This window comes from Halichoerus grypus, chromosome 14 (genome assembly GCF_964656455.1).
Source record: "Halichoerus grypus chromosome 14, mHalGry1.hap1.1, whole genome shotgun sequence".
Taxonomy (NCBI): Eukaryota; Metazoa; Chordata; class Mammalia; order Carnivora; family Phocidae; genus Halichoerus; species Halichoerus grypus.
This window is the reverse complement of record NC_135725.1, coordinates 42,521,697-42,539,073: the sequence shown is the minus strand read 5'-3', so window position 1 is coordinate 42,539,073 and position 17,377 is coordinate 42,521,697. Positions and strand designations below refer to the sequence as shown.

The 17,377-nt window shown below is 34.6% G+C and overlaps 1 protein-coding gene across 1 annotated transcript in view; it reads right to left on the bottom strand.

The window, feature by feature from the left end:
* Positions 1-17,377, bottom strand: part of CCDC171 (coiled-coil domain containing 171) — a 312,847-nt gene that overhangs the window by 82,927 nt on the left and 212,543 nt on the right. The window contains exons 22-23 of the mRNA XM_078061217.1: positions 7,524-7,669; positions 5,257-5,311 (exon numbers count right to left, since the gene is read on the bottom strand). Coding sequence (XP_077917343.1) covers positions 5,257-5,311; positions 7,524-7,669 — 201 coding nt within the window. The remainder of the gene's footprint in view (positions 1-5,256; positions 5,312-7,523; positions 7,670-17,377) is intronic.

Below are 17,377 nucleotides of genomic sequence, written 5' to 3'. Positions count from 1 at the left end.
TAAATTTAAGCAAGAAGGTATAAAACTTACACACTGAAAACTACAAAAGTCGTTGAAAAAAATTAGAGAAGATCTAAATAAATGGAAAGATATTCAATGTCATGGATTACAAGACTTAATATTAAGATGGAAATACTATCAAAATTCCAATTGCCTTCTTCTTCATATCCTAAAATCATATGTAATTGATCCTAAAATTCATATGTAATTACAAGGAACCCTGAAAAGTCAAAAAAAATCTTGAAAAAAAACCCCAAAGTTGGAAGACTTAAAATTCTTAATTTCAAAATTTACTACAAAGCTACAGTGGTCAAAACAGTGTGTGGTACTGATATATGAGGATAGACAACATATAGATCAATGAAACAGAATTGACAGCCCAGAAACAAAACCAAACATCTATAGTCAACAGATTTTCAACACAGGTACCGAATGGGGGAAAGAAAAGTCTTTTCTTCTTTTTTTTTTTTTTAAGATTTTATTTATTTATTTGACAGAGAGAGACACAGCGAGAGAGGGAACACAAGCAGGGGGAGTGTGAGAGGGAGAAGCAGGCTTCCCGCTGAGCAGGGAGCCCGATGCGGGGCTCAATTCCAGGACCCTGGGATCATGACCTGAGCCGAAGGCAGACGCTTAATGACTGAGCCACCCAGGAGCCCCAAGAAAAGTCTTTTTAATAAATGGTGCTGGGATGGGGCGTCTGGTTGGCTCAGGTGGTTGAGCATCTGCCTTCGGCTCAGGTCGTGATCTCAGGATCCTGGGATCCTCCTTCTCCTTCTGCCCCTTCCCAACTCCCACCCCCTGCTTGTGCGTGTGCTCTTTCTCTCTCTCAAATAAATAAATAAAATATTTGGAAAACTAAATAAATAAACGGTGCTAGGATGACTGGATAGCCATGTAAAAGAATGAAATTCAGTCTTTGAATTATACCATATACAAAAATTAACTCAATATGGACTAAAACCTAAATATAAGAGTTAACACTATAAAACTCTTTGGACACAACACAGGGGATTTCTTCATGACCTGCAATTTGGCAATGTATTCTTAGATATAAAATCAAAATCATGATCAACAAAAGAAAAAAAATGTACTTCATCAAAGTTAAAAAACTTTTGTCCATCAAAGGACATTATCGAGAAAGTAAAAAGACAACACATAGAATGGAATAAGAGGGTATAGGAGTGACTGCTTAATGGCTCCTGGGTTTCTCTTTGAGGTGATGAAAATATTCTGAAAACATAGCTGTGATGGTGGCATGACACTGTAAATGCATTGAGAGCCATTGAATTGCACACTTTAAAATGGCTAAAATGGTGATTTTTTTTTTAGAGAATAGTTCTGTTTTTTCAAAACAGTTGAGAATTCAACTAAATAAAGAAGCATGTGTATAAAAAATGCACCTCATGGAAAATTATGATTTTGTTTTCTCTTGTTATTTTTCTTAACCCCAATAACCTAAAATTAGCCCAAAAAATTTCTTAATAAAAAGTTAACTTCTGACCTACATTAAAAAGTCGTAATATATTACATATATATTTACATATAATTAAAATAAAACATCTGTTTCTTTGAAATGAGGTATATGTTTTTAGATGAAAATGACTGGCCTTCTTTATTAAATAGTAGTATCAGTCCCAAATGGGATTTAAAAAATAATATCCAGTCAACTGCTTTGTATAATGCAATTTCAGGATTTGAAAAGTTGACGGTAATGTATCAAGTTTAAAGACAAACAAATATATCTTGAAATCTGGAATTGTGATACCTCCAGCTTTATTTTTCTTTCTCAAGATTGCTTCCACTATTCGGGGTCTTTAGTAGTTCCATACAAATTTCAGTATTATTCTAGTTTTGTGAAAAATGTTGGTATTTTGATAGGGATGGCATCGGATCTATAGATTGCTTTAGGTAGTATGGACATTTTAACAGTATCAATTCTTCCAATCCATGAGAATGAAATACCTTTCCATTTGTTTGCGTCACCTTCAGTTTCTTTCATCAGTGTTTTATAGTTTTCAGAGTACAGGTCTTTTACCTCTTTGGTTAAGTTTACTCCTAGGTATTTTATTCTTTTTGGTGCAAATGTAAACAGTGTTCTTTTCTTAATTTCTCTTTTTGCTACTTCATTATTAGTGTATAGAAACGCAACTGATTTCTGGGTATTATTTTTGTATCCTACAACCTTACTGAATTCATTTATTCTAATAGTTTTTTGGTGGAGTTTTTAGGGTTTTCTATGTATAGTATCAGGTCATTTGCAAATAGTGATAGTTTAACTTCTTCTTTTAACTTCAATCAATATGGATGCCTCTATTTTTCATGTCTGATCGCTGTGGCTAGGACTTCTAGTACTATGTTGAATAAAACTGGCAAGAGATGAGGGGAGTGGGAAATACAGGCTTCCAGTTATGGAATGAAAAAGTCACAGGAATAAAAGACACAGCATAGGGAATATAATAGGTTAATATCGTAATAGCATTTTATGGTGATAGATGGTAGCTACACTGGTGGTGAGTATAACATTCCATATAGACTTGTTAAATCACTATGTTGTACACCTGAAACTAATGTAACATTGTGTGTCAACTATACTCAAAGTTTAAAAAATTAACAAATATCAATAAAATGTAATTGCTTTTCCAAAAAAACCCCAAACATTTAAGTTCTCCAAAAGTTTAAATTCTTTAAAATGCAAGAAAAGAAATAATGTCTAGGGGCACATGGGTGGCGCAGTCAGTTAAGCTTCTGACTCTGGGTTTCAGCTCAGGTCATGATCTCAGGGTCGTGAGCTCAAGCCTTGCATTAGACTCCACACTCAGGGTGGAGTCTGCTTAAGACTCTCTGTCCCTCTCCCTCTGCCCCTCCCCACCACCCTCTCTCTCTTGCTCTCTCTAAAATAAATAAGTCATTGAAAAGAAAAAAAGAAATAATGTCTTCATGAAAACAAGTTCTTTCTATTTGATCATTGTGTTAGAAGTTGTATTAGTATTAAAATTTAATTCAGCAGGTAGAAGTTAATTTTATTCTAGAACAACTGGTGCAAACCTTGAAAACACGTGTGCTTAAGATATATAAATAGCTATACTATTTGGCTATGTACAATAAACTGGACTGAAGAGTCTGGGTGTAACCACAACCATTTTTACCATGAAAGAGCCTAGATCCTCCTTCTGTACTATGCCCAGTTTCTCCAAAATGGCAAAATGCCTCTGCACAGTCTGAGTGGCCAGAAAAATAAACCTGCAAAAGCTGGCATGAGGACCAGCTGGCGGCATCTCCCTGAGAGCTCAGAGTGACTCTCTGGGCCATTTCACAGCACCCATTCATCCTCACCCAAACTTCACAGAAAAGAGAATTAGGCCAACAATCAATTAGCCTTTCCTAAATTTTCACTTCAAGCTTGAAAAGTAACTGATAATTTTGAAACCACTATATAAATAGAAATTTCCAGAAGTATTAATCAAAATAATTAACTACTAAATCTGAAGGGGAAAAAAGCCATAAACCAAAAGTAAATCTACAGTGGCTCTAGGCCAATTCTAAAGATTCTTTCTTTCCATATGACACAAAAATCGAAAGATGAACTGCAACCGAAGAACTATATGATTATAATTGTCCTATTGCAGTCAGTCTTGATTATATTTAAAATACATATCGTGCCATTCTCATAATGAAAGGATAAGGCACAACATCTGTATTCCACACTGATGACAGTCTGACGTCAAAGTCCCTTCCTCAAGGGAGCTGTCATCCAACATTTTTTTCCTGTAGCTGGGAAGACGAACAAACAATTGGATTTCAAGGCAATATTAACCGTATATAAAGGTATGCCATACATACAACATAACTGATTTCTCCTATCAAAGGTCTCACCAAGTGCAAAAAATTCTAACCAAAGATGTCTCTTTTCCTACAAGTCAAATTTCAGGTTTCTAGCATATATGGATTTGATGTGACTGTGTTTAAACTATACTGACTGACTAAACTTTTTTAAGTGGGGAGGGGGAGAAATCACAGTTTCAAACAATACTACTTTAAAACATAGCATTCAGAATATGAGATTTTTTTGAAAGTGCTTTTGGTGATATGAAATAATGTTAGTCACTTTCAATATCTAAAAGAATAGAGAGGGGCGCTTGGGAGGCTCAGTTGGTTAAGCGGCTGCCTTCGGCTCAGGTCATGATCCCAGGGTCCAGGGATCAAGCCCCGCATCAGGCTCCCTGCTCAGCGGGGAGTCTGCTTCTCCCTCTCCCTCTGCTGCTCCCCCTGCTTGTGCTCTCTTGCTCTCTCTCTGTCAAATAAATAAATAAAATCTTTTTTAAAAATTAAAGAAAAAATAGAGGGCTAGCGTTTCTAAAATGTTAAAATATATTAAATATTAGTTTGCTAATGTTTATTTAATATCTGCTTAAAAGGCTTTGTTTTTTGGGTATTTTTAAGTGACTTACAAAACTATATTATATAATAAATTTGATGCCCAAAATTACTATAAATATGATTCATTCATGAATTCCACGTATCTTAAAAGTACTAGGTATCCTTATTTCCAAAAAATCGTCTATTAAACAATAATAGACACACATAAATTATGTTTCTCTACTTTTAAATAATGAAATGAACATATCTTTGACTGTGGAATGCTAAAAAAATATACAGTGAGTTAATACATTAAGTTTTTAGTAATATAACATCCTTAAATGCTACTCATCACTACAAAGTAAATGTTAACTTATACAGAAGTAATCAAATTTGAAAATAATAGAGTATTATTAAATATATTCAATTTCTAGTTTAAGAACACATTCTTATAATACGGTAAATTACAACTTGAAAAGTACTGCCAAACACAATACACTATGGCTCCTCTCTATATCCATATATAGGAGAGTAGGTGTGAGAGTGGTAAGAGGTCAGACAGTGTGGTAAACATTCTATCATATGAGACATGTAAGAGTCATAATGACCTCTGGTTCAGTCAGCAAAGACCACAAAGAACTCAAGTGCAATTATACCAGTTGGGAGAAACCACTATTTTTATAGTTTTATCAAGTAAATAAAGTGAATTCTGAAGAAAGTTATGAAATATCACATCGTATAATACAAACTTTTAGTCATTTGGAAGGATCTTTTTGTTAATTTACTTTTAAAGAAAGTTACAAAATGAATTAAAATATCTTGAGGTTAATAAAATTAAGGACTAGGAAAACAACATCCTAACACAAGTTGAATGATATTGAAGGAAAATTATAGTACCTTATGAAGCATATTTTCTACTGTTCTCATATGATTAGCAACACATTCTTTGTCTCTAGAAAAAAAATTAAAATGAGGTATTAGTAAAACCCAAGTCTTACAACAACTGTTACACATTTTAGTATAAGTAGGTATTATTGAAAAATAAGGTTTGGTTGTTATTGTACTCCTTCTAAAAGTGCAAAACCTAACCACACTCACTGGTATATTTCTGCATTTAACTCTTATCTTTAGTTATACTGCCTGCCATAAATTAGAGAGGGAAAAAAATCTTAAGGATATATTCAAGGTTTAAAAAAATAAAAGAGCGAAAAAATAAATAAATAATAGAAATTTTTTTTCTAAGTGAAAAAGAAAGAAAAAAGAAGCCATGATTACATTATTGGTTTAAAATGTGCTAGAAAGAACTTTCATTCTTTTGGTTTCTAATGAAAGAGATTTTAAAAATCATAGTGGTGGAGATACATTTTGAATGGCCATACTACGCAAAATAATATTTTCCTTTCTACATAGGCTCTTTGTGTTATAATTGCACAAAAACCCTCTATGACCTTGACTAAAAACAGGCAAAGTTACTAGTTTCTTCTATCAGCCTTGTAGATTGAACTTGGCCTTAATAATGAAATAAAAAGTTTCGATGTACAGTAAAGGGAAAATAGTTAACATCAGAACAATGTTATATGGTGACAGATGGCAGCTAGATTTAACGTGGTGAGCACTTCTTACTATACACAGACGTTGAAACACTATGTTGTATACGTGAAGCTAATACAATACTGTATGCCAACTACACTTCAGTAAAAGTAAAACTAAATTAAAAGTTTGGATTAAAATACCGAAGACAAAAATTTAATGGTAAATTATAAATTGAAAGCTGTAAATAATGTATTAGCTCTCCAAATTTCAAATTAACTTTCTTTCGTGCTGTAAGAACATGTGCCCATGGTCACAGATCATAGACATGTACAGATTCCTGAATTAGCAGCAATGTTTTGGAGACACAATATGAATCTGGAGACTTTATAATCTTGTTCCCATTCATCTAAGAATTTTCAGAGCTGCAAGACGCACTAGAAATAACCTAGGCTAAGCTTTCCACTTGCCATAAGGAAAAAGACTCAACAATGACAACAAAAAGCTGATTTAGTCAAATTCATATTTTTAAAAACTGACAATCACATATACCTAATATGGAGGTGAAAATTACGGAGCTTCACGATTTTCCAGAAAACTACCGGTGGGCATTCAAACCTGCCAATATTTTGGCCTTGTGTAAACTCATTTTTTCATTAGTGTGAGCAATTTCCCAAGCCCAGTGGCAAAGTTGTGGATATCCTAGATGGCAGATCCCCTGTTCTGTGATTTAGTTTACAGTCTACATTGTCTCAAAAAAAAAATTTAAGTAATATATATGTAAATATATATATTTATATTTATATTTAAAATTACAGGGACTCAGAATTCCAAATTCAGAAAATACTGAGTTTATTAAAATTAGATGTTCTTTAATCCATAAATAGATTTTCTTTAAGCCATGCTGTTGTACAAAGGACTGTCTTAAAGTAGTCCATGAAATTTGATGTGAGGAACAAATAAAAATACCCAAGAGAGAACTGTTCAATTTGAACTTCACAGTGTATGTCAACTTGATTACCTGGTAAAAGGAAAAACATTCTCATCGCATTATTATAGCTGCCCACTCTGAAAACTGTGTATTTTTTCTATTGAACATATTAGAATATACAGCTATAAAATTAAATGAATTTTCCATGATCTGTATGTTTTTATTGCACTTAAAAAGACATTATGATACACATGTTGATTATATACTAGCATTTTTTTATGGAAATATTACTTACAATATTAGTATACCATATGCAAAGCAAAATTTGGGGGGCAATGGGGCAGAAGGGAATGTGGAATATGTGATAGAAGGAACTATGAAAAACTTTTAAATAAAGAGTATTCTATTTCATATTAATGAAATCATGGTTTCAAACGTGTAACACTACAACAGAGCCCAAAATACACATAATTCGAGGTTATATAGAAACTTAATACCTTTCCAAGGTTTCTCAATAAAATATACATTTAGCATGTTGAGTTAAGAGTTTTCTTTTTTGAGGATATATCAGAGAATTTCAAAGAGAGACAGCTGTACTTTTGTTTTCTAACACTGTATTATCCAGGGCTAAAACCCGGAGCATGAAAGTAAGAATTGATCTTTTGTCTGTTTTAAGTGATCTCCCCAAGGTCCGAGTGCTCACTTGGCTGCCATACGGAGGGCACTCTCTGCATCGTGGATGTTCTCCTCCAGCCGACGCTTGTCCTGCTCCAGCTGGGTGAGATGTCTATTGAGCTGACGCAGAGATTGATCTTTTCTTCTCAGCTCCATCTTTGCCTCGGAGAGACTCTGCAAGCAGACAGAAAACAGAGTTACTTGTCAGCCCTGATAATTAACTTCAATTTATGCCATAGGCTATTAAACAAAGAAGGATACAGACTGACTGAGAAGCAGACTTGGGTCATTACACATCAAAGTTTAACAAATTTTCTGCAAAAATTTTACATACTAACTAGAAATGATAGCTCTGATAAAATTTTGAAAAATATTTAGCTACAAAATACAACTATTTTATTTTTTTTAAATACTGAAGGGCAAATACATTTTATTCTTGCAAAAAAAATATCTGATTATGAAAACCTTTAGTCACCTTTTCTTTGAATGATGAAGAAGTAAAGATTTTCAGGGGAGAAAGCACATGAAATTTACAGTCTATTCGAAACAAGAACTAGCATATGGACAAAGTATGTATGTGAGTGAGGGGAAGGTGGATAAGGACACCAAGAGAATGGGGAACCCAAGATTGAAAAGTACCATTACTTTATTTATGAATAGATCCAAAACAGGTTGCTATAGACATCTCAGTGAAATAACTGGACTCCATAGTAAAACTCATTTACTTCCCATTAAGTAACTCGCATGTCAAAGATAACAACACAAATGTGATTAACACCTTTCATCTAACAGAGAAAGCTACAAATAATACTTGGATTCAGAATTATTTATGTTCCATAAATATTTTTCTACTCATAGAAGTATAAAATCTGTTGATTGATATTTTGCTCTTTGCTTTAATCTGAAATATTCCCTTAGCACAAAAATTTCAAGACGTGAGTGCACGACTCTATTTTGGAACTTTAGGGCTAAAGGTCATAGAATCAGACCTCACAATTTAAAGGAGTATTTTCTAGACAGGGATCACAGGATCCCTTAGCACTAAAAATTTGCTCATTCCTTTGCCTATGAAATTCTAGAATATGAGCTTACTAGTTTTTCAACTAAATTTGTTATACAGTGACCTAAACAATTGGTTACATAGACATAATATCTTCTTTCTCAGAGTTTAGGCACACATTAATGTCCACTACTATGCTTCAAATATCCAGTTAAGAATAACCAAAATGCTATAATTTCATGTTTAAAATAATGCATTCACAATAGGTAGCATAGAAAACTCAAACAGCCTGCATAGAGCTAAAACAGTTAACTCACTCTAAATGCTAGTACATTGGATGCAATCAGCAGTCAAATCAGGTATTCTAAAATGGTAAAAGTTTTTAAATTCAGTATTTCACTTTTCAAACAATCAAGCTGCCCACAGACAAACGTAAGTTTAAAAAATTAAAAATAAGCAAACGGTGATTACTTATTAGATATAATATTTTATTTTAATCTTCAATGTTAACAGATCATCAAGAACATCCCACTATAGAAGTCACTGATTCAAACCAACTTTAAAAAGACAACAAAGAATAGATTGTTAAAGGCCAAGCTAAACCCAGGGATTTTGTGCCAATGTTAAGATATTTAAAGGCATTGAAGTATCATGAGATTTCTCGATTTAAAAAAGTAAAATCCATTTGAGTCCTTTTAAAGCCAGTATTTCTGACATCTTTCAGTTAATAAAAAATGCTATTTTTCAGATATGAAGATAAAACTAATGATCCACTACCAGTTATGCATAAAGTTCGAATTCTTTTTCCAACAGAAATAATGGGTTTGTGCCAATCCATTCCACCTCTCTTGCTCAGTAACTGTCACGACTAGCGATGGATATTTGTGAGGGGTGCTCAGGGTGCTGCCTCTAGCCTGGTCCACAGTGAAGCTCACCGGTCCAGTCTGAGAGAAACCCACGACCCTGGCATCGTCGCAAAACCACACTTGACTTTTCAGCAATCTTACGCCATCCTTTCAAAGACCATATAACTCACAGAATTCGAATTTCTACTATATATCCAAATCTTCTTGTTTTCCCCTGGCTTTCGTTTTCATTTCTCAGGGACAATGGCAGGGAGCCACCAAAGTCTCCCAAAGCTTGCCCTATCTCAGAATAGCTGAACTTAGCCCATTCTAAGACTGAAATTGCAGAAAATGAACAAAAAGTGGTGTAAACAAAGCGGTGTAAGTCACACTTCATTATTGTGAAAATGAAGAGATAGTACTCATAGTGCCATAACTTATAGACACAGAATTCCCATTGTTAAAAAGTTGAGGTACATTACAGTGGAATCCACATAAATCAGTGGGTGCTAAGGTTCACAAAGATGTGCGCAAAACACCGAGACATTAAAAGTGGTTCAATATTATGTCTTTTCCCTAATATTCACCTTTTTTGGTTTTGATGATAGAAGGAGAAATCTTTAAAAATCTCAACACTGAGTTCGAAGAAAGAAAAACATATTTATATGTGTGTGTATAATGTATATACGTGTGTACCCTTACCATATATAAAATATAGTATATATTACATATTTATATAAAACTTTAAGTTCAGCTTTTCTTTTCTCCTGTTCAGGTTTATCTAATTAAAACCCACCATAAACTTTATGGACTCTAATATTTCCAGCCGAATGACTGAAACCAAGAGGGTGTGCCCCTAGGCAGCAAGGCAACAATGATAAGCAGCAGGTTAACCACTAATTTCTCAACCAGGGTAGATTGTGAAAGTGTGATGTTCTGATATCCAAGAAACCGTTCAGGAGAGACTAGGATAAATCAAGTTTAATAACTCTGCTCCTAATTGTTCCCCCAATGCTCAACTCTAATTACTTGGAGAACTCTCCTGACTGTCACCTGATATTAAGTTGTTGGAGGCTGAGCCTGGAACAGTGAGATAATCAATAAACATTTAGTGGGGAGAAGAATGAAGATCCTGTTAAGCAGTGGGAACCCGCAGCACCCAAAGCCCTTCTGCTCATGAGAAAACCTGTGGGACAGCCATAGTGATTGCAAAGCAATAATCCAAAGCACTGTTTTTAGGCCTTGAGGCCTTTAGGCAACAGTACATTTGAGGAAAAAAGGTTAACACGGTCACCCTAATTACAGCCCACTTTCACATACTTCATATAGAAGCGAAGACAAGCCAATTAGGTAGAAAGGAAGATAAGGGAAGTTTTATTTGTATACTAATTAAACCCCTGATGAAATTAAAGGAAAAACATACAGCTCTGTAATTGTGTCTGAGAAAGGTCACTTCAGGTTCAGTTATCAGAACAGCACAGCCTTGAGATATTTCACTTAATCCACAGTACAGCCCTCATTTTGTACTCAGGTCTTAATATTTACCAAAAAAAATAAAAAATTCAAAGCCTGATACTGCATTTATCTTTAAACTGTGTTGTGAACAATTTTAGCTGTTAGAAAGCTAATGCTAAATATGATAACAAGAGTTTTTTAAAAAGACAGAATATTCTGCCTAGGTGAGAATCGATGCCACCATTCTGCCCAAGATTCTGAGTTTTCACCTTAAAGCCAAAATGTTTTAAAGCTAATTTTTACAACAAAGTCCCAAACTGATTGTACATCCAAAGCTACTCTGCAATATATGTATTGTATTTCTTTGGATAATGGTGTTATTGTTCACCTCCACTGACACTTCTCGCAGTCTGGGGGGCAAAGGGGGGTGGGGGCAATGCTTTCACTAAACTACTTATACGAAGATATTTTTTACATCTGGTTGTTTTCCTAAGGTGGTCATGAAAAGCTATTTATTCCTAATGAAAGCTGGAAAGAAAAGAATGGATACCGAGGACATAGTTAAATATAGGGAAGGCTTAGGGATAGAATACATGTTAGATGTGACTATTAAAAGCCCCACACATTTTCTAAAATGTCTTTTTTCTTATTTGTAGTTTCTGAAGTTCCCATAACAAACTTCCATTACTGTTCAATAAGAACACAAGTTATTTTTTAATTCACACATGACTTCATATTTCTAAAGCTTTAAATGTTTATTAAAGGTAACACTTGGTTTTAACTGTGAATATAAGTTAAAATTCTATTAGTTTGCACCTATGAAAGTATTTTGTGTGGTGGGAATTTTTTTAATAACTGCTTTATGGAGATAGAACTCACCTACCACATATTCACCTTTTTGAAGTGTACACTTCAGTAGGTTTTAGTATATTCACAGAATTGTGCGACCATCACCAGAGGAGGTCCGTTTTGAGGAGGAGAAGTTCTTTAAAAAAAAACACTTGTCAAAACAACATGGCCACCTAAACATAGTATCTCCCATTTCAGCAAACTCAAATTTTAAACTACACAAGATATGCAAAGTTTATCATTTTGTTCAGTAATAGTTTCAAAAATATAAAATTTATAACACGAATTCTCTGAATTGGAATATTTGATTAATAAATGAGGTCCAGTACAAAAGTTATCTGAATGTGCACAGCTCTCCGATTAATAGTTCTGGATGTTAAGGGAATCGTCCCACATGGTTCTTTCTCATAAGGGTACAGTGTAGCAGTGTTTTACACCATTAGGCCAGTGAGGAAGACCGAGCCTCAGGAGATACCACTTTTATAGATTCTGTTTTGTCTAATGGGAAATATCTATGGATCCACATTCCTACAGACTAAAAGCTAATGGCTTATTCAATTTGGTATAAAAGTTAGTCATACAAAATGAAAGGTAAGACAACAACACAAGTGTTATAAAGAACGATGCTACATTTCCTGGGTCAGGGGTAAAAAAACATCTATTATATATTTTTTAAAACTTTACTGCTGTCTGACATAATTTTTGAATAAACATTCCTAGATTGTGATAAATTGGGAACAACAACTCAGGGCACTAAAACTAAGGTTGAAAAAGGAAACAGCACTGTCTTCAGCCCTACTCTAATAATGGGACAACTAGAAAAGCATATCAATCAAGAACTGAGTAGCTGCTGGGTGGACCGCACTAGGCTAGCTGCCACAGAAAGTATAAAGCTAAAATGATACCAACCATCAAGTTTACAACTGGGCATACAAGTTATGGCTGAAACTAAAGAATACCATATTTTATAATAGAGTGTGAAAATCTGTGCAATTAGACAATTTACAATAAATATACAATAGTAAAAGATGCTGGTATGTGGCAAAATTAATATATGGATAAATTTTGATTCTTAGTAGTCTATATTTTAGATGGATAGTTTGAATTAAAAGTTCTGCAGATTTTAGGTTATCTTCCTTAGGGACGCTATCTTTTATTATTTTCTAATAAAAATCCTATGCAGACGGTAAGTGACATATTTATAAGCTGCAGTGAAGATGAAATACCTCACCCACTTTTGGGGTTGAATAAATGACAGTCTAGTTACAACTCACATGTCTAGTAAGACGACAGATGTTAAAGTGTCCTATAAACCAAAGAAGGCTTCATAAATTTAATATGCATAATTAATGCAATACTTACACTTCTCTATATAGTGTCATTATAGTCTTCTTTAAATCCCCACCTACATGTGCAACTTCTGAGTCTCTATATCATTTCTACATCATCGTTTAAGTATATATATATATACATATGTAAATATATATAATTTTTTAAATAACTATTTCTATCACACTTGAAAAAGATAAAAGGAAATTAACTAACCCAATACAAAGTAAGTTACTTTTATAAATAGGCCATATGGTAGATGGTTATCCAAAAAATGGAGCCAATGAGCGATGAAAATTCACCTTTAAAATTTCAAAGTATGCTGTAAGATTTTGTTGTATAATGGTTTATGGCTATCGGTACCATATTCTCACATATTCCTTTGTAAATGTCCTGTTACATCCCATCAATATAAAAGCAAAAAGTTAATCCTTCACAGTAAACTAACTGAAAGCGATCAAAAGTAAAATATAACGGAAAGAAAAGGAACCTCATACAAGTGTTCAAAGTATATTGAATGCTGTTTGTTCTAAACCTCACATAGATACTACAAAACCCGGGTAGACTAAAAGTGTTAGGTAATGATAAGGTAAAGTGGGAGAGACATAGTTGAAACACATTTCAGAGGACCAAAAAGGAGGATAATAAAGAGAATCACGAGAGCCCTCTCAACTGGAAAATGCACTCAGAAAAGTATAGAACAGACACGTGGTAGCTAGATTTACTAGGACACATGGCATGGACGCAGTGATGTGGCAGGAATATTTTCCCAGAGTATAAAACAAACTGCTTCTTGCTTCACCACAGGCCTTATGAAACAGAAACTGGCTGCAGGAGACAACCAAATGATGCTGCTCTAATAGAATCAGCTCTTGGGCACCTGGGTGGCTCAGTCAGTTAAGAGACTGCCTTCGGCTCAGGTCATGATCCCAGGGTCCTGGGTTCGAGCCCCACATCAGGCTCCCTGCTCAGCGGCAAGTCTGCTTTTCCCTCTGCCCTTCACCCTGCTTATGCTCTCTCTCGCTCTCTCTCTGTCTCTCTCTCTCTCAAATAAATAAAATCTAAAAAAAAAAAAAAAAATCAGCTCTTACGTGGCCTCTAAGTTCCCTCAGTGAATCCCTAAGAAATAGAAGGGGAGAGAATACACATAGGTTCTTCTGTTGGACCTTATCAGCTACAGACTACCCCAGCAGGTCCCAAAAACTTCACACAGATGATAACCTTAGCTATGTGAAGGTCCAGAAAGTTGCTGAATTCCCTGGCAATATTTTAAGTGAGTCAAGCTATGAATTAGGTTGTAGAAAAAATATCATTTAGAATTAAATGCTGTTTTCAAATCACTTGAGAATTACCTAAAACTACTGTCTAAGAAGAATTTGAAAAAAATTATGAATAATGTATAAAGGCCTTCATATAGTTAGGTTGCTGACATTTAAATAAAAAGAAATTATTGTTGGAGGAATTTTTCAATTTTAAGAATTCTTTCTGTGATATAATTGAATAACAGCTTAGGTAATCCTATATCATAATTAAAATACCCTCACAGTAATATTTTCATTGTGCTACAGAATTTAAATGACTATTTATCTTGAATATGCTACATATTAAATAATATTAATAAAAGTAAATCAAATACCAGCTGAGTAAAAATCAATTATTTAAGAGAATCTGAAGGTCAAGTGTAAATTAGGAAAATAAACTTAGGTTCTTTTAGACATAAATGTAAATAAAACAAAGTCCAAGTTTTTTCTTGAAAGTCTATTCATTGGATGAATTTTTGTGTATTAAGTATTATACCACTGATTGCTATCTTAATGTTAGAAGTATAATCACAGGGGGGAAAGTTCTAAACACTACACCTTCCCTAACATGTACCAGCTGGAGCATTCCACTTTTGTACGAAGACTCTAGGCCTGTTCCCAAACAATGTCTGTCATGCCATAAGTGTTCAATAAATGTTTACAATAAATGTTTACAAATCCTGGGGGGGGAAATAGCTTGAGTGACAACTGAACCATATGACTGTCATCATACAAACATTGTTACATTAACTCATTTGATTCTTCATAGTCCAGTGAGATGGTTCACATTATCATTCTTATTTTACACACAACACAACTAAGAATCAGAGAAGTTAAGTAATGTTCCCAAGGTCATGTAACTACTGAATGGGTTTATGCCAAAATGTGAGCCCAAGTCACAGCACACTAAATCCTTATTCTTTATCCTGCACTATAATGATATTAGTAACCATCTCTCCAGAATTTCCATAAAATCCACTAACTGGGAAATCCCCATGGAAATGTAAAACCAATATTTCACCTATTTCTCAAATAAGGTAAGGTATTTCAATCTATGTAAATGGCTGCTTTCTATTTATATTTAAATAAGCTTCATAAGGACTTTAGTATTATGTAATGGCATGCTTTCAACGTCAAAAATCAAAGCATGCACCATTCAAGATTCCCTGTGTGAAAACAGGATCACTGTCATCATTTATTAAATGTACTAATGAAATTTAAAAATATATATTTGCAAAGTAAGGATGAATTATATAGCACACCATTACAGTATAGAATTTTATATATTTCAAGACCCCAATTAGGCCGCTGCTTTTTTTCAACCTTTTGAAAAGCAGTGGAATTCTCTGTCTCTTTCCTTTATAAGTCAGCAACAATAGCATTCAACTTTCCCTCCAGATCTTGAGATTTAGCTGCCCAGTAGAACCTCAACGTCTTAAAGATTTATTACAGGATCTCCACACTATCACAATATATATCAAGCTCTATAATATCAACACTTGTAGCCAAACCCACCTGGTAAAGAGATCTTAGCTACTGTGTAAAAAGTCATCTACGTGCCTAATTTAAGACAAAAATGCCACCTTTGAAGAACTGACACCATACAGATTGTACTATAATATTTTAGTAACAGAAGAATTAGTCATTAGTACTGATATTTGTTAGTCAAAGATGTGAGAGTAGAATTGCATTTGACTGAAAAGAATCCCATTACACTTACTCTGAAAGGGATAAAGGAGAGGAGGTGGGGAAAGGGAAAGGAATTGAAAGAGAGAGCAACAATTCAAATCCGGTAGTTCTGGTGCCACTACGGGTCATAACAGGTGACACGGACAAAAGCAAATGGCCACTACAACCAAACCTGTTGTTTCACCTGGTTGCCCTCACGTGGCTCCAATTCTGCAAATACTCTCACAAGGAGGTAAAAGTGAGAGTGAGTCTCCTGCACAGAAGATGTACTTTCATTCAACTTGGCCTCTGAATGTACACCAACTTCATTTAGTGCCCAACCGAAGAAATGGCACCATATTCCAACATGGAGGAAATCCTGGCTGTTCTGGATTTGTTTAGAATATGTTATCTCTAATTTGGCCACTCCTGAAGGGACTTCTTAAGGGAATAAAGATAATTAGGAGCAGTTTATTGAATTGGGTAGACTCGAAGGGGTGAGAAGAAATAAAATGGCTTCATCCTTCTTCCACTAATAACTTCAAATATTCCATTAGATTTCCCTAAAGTAAAAGACACTTTTGATTATATAAGATTTTTGCCTTATATGCTGATCCTAAAACCTAATCTCTACATAGGATGTGACTCTACTGTATCTATTTGTAATCGTGCCTATTCATGCCAAAGCCATTAAGAAGAATAAGAGTAATAATAAGAATAGTTAACACTTCCTGAATACTAATCTTATTAACTCTGTGAAGTGTGTACTACTATTATTCCCACTTTACATATGAGGGAACTGAGGCATGGAGCCCAAGTAACTTGCCCAAGATTACACAGAGCCAGAGTTCAAAACCAGGCAGGGTGAGATATAACTAAATAAATACATAAAAACAAAGAATATACTCTTCTTTGAAATGACTTCCTATCTAGAAAGATGAGAAGAGGTTTCGAAAGTGGTTGGTTTTCTTTTTCTTTTCTTTTTTTTTAAAGATTTTATTTATTTATTTGAGAGAGAGAGAGAGCACAAGCAGGAGGGAGAGGGAGACGCAGGCTCCCCAGTGAGCAGGGAGCCTGACGTGGAACTCGATCCCAGGACCCCAGGATCACGACACAGGACGAAGGCAGCCGCTTAAACAACTGAGCCACCCAGGAGCCCAGCAGTTGGTTTTCAAGCTAAGTGTTCAATGTTGTGAAGATCATTCTCAGCAGAATAAAATGGCATGTTCTGAGAAATAAAAGAGGTAAGGCGTGACTGAAGGATGCCATTGATAATGGCAGGAGAAAAGACTAGAAAGCTACATGCAGGCCAGGTGTGGCCAGAAAACTAGACTTTTAACCTTGCAAATGGTTTTTATACAGTATTCCGCAGAGATGCATCCAGATAACTTGGGGGCAACACTTGAATTAACAGACTTCCAACTCCCTTCCTTCT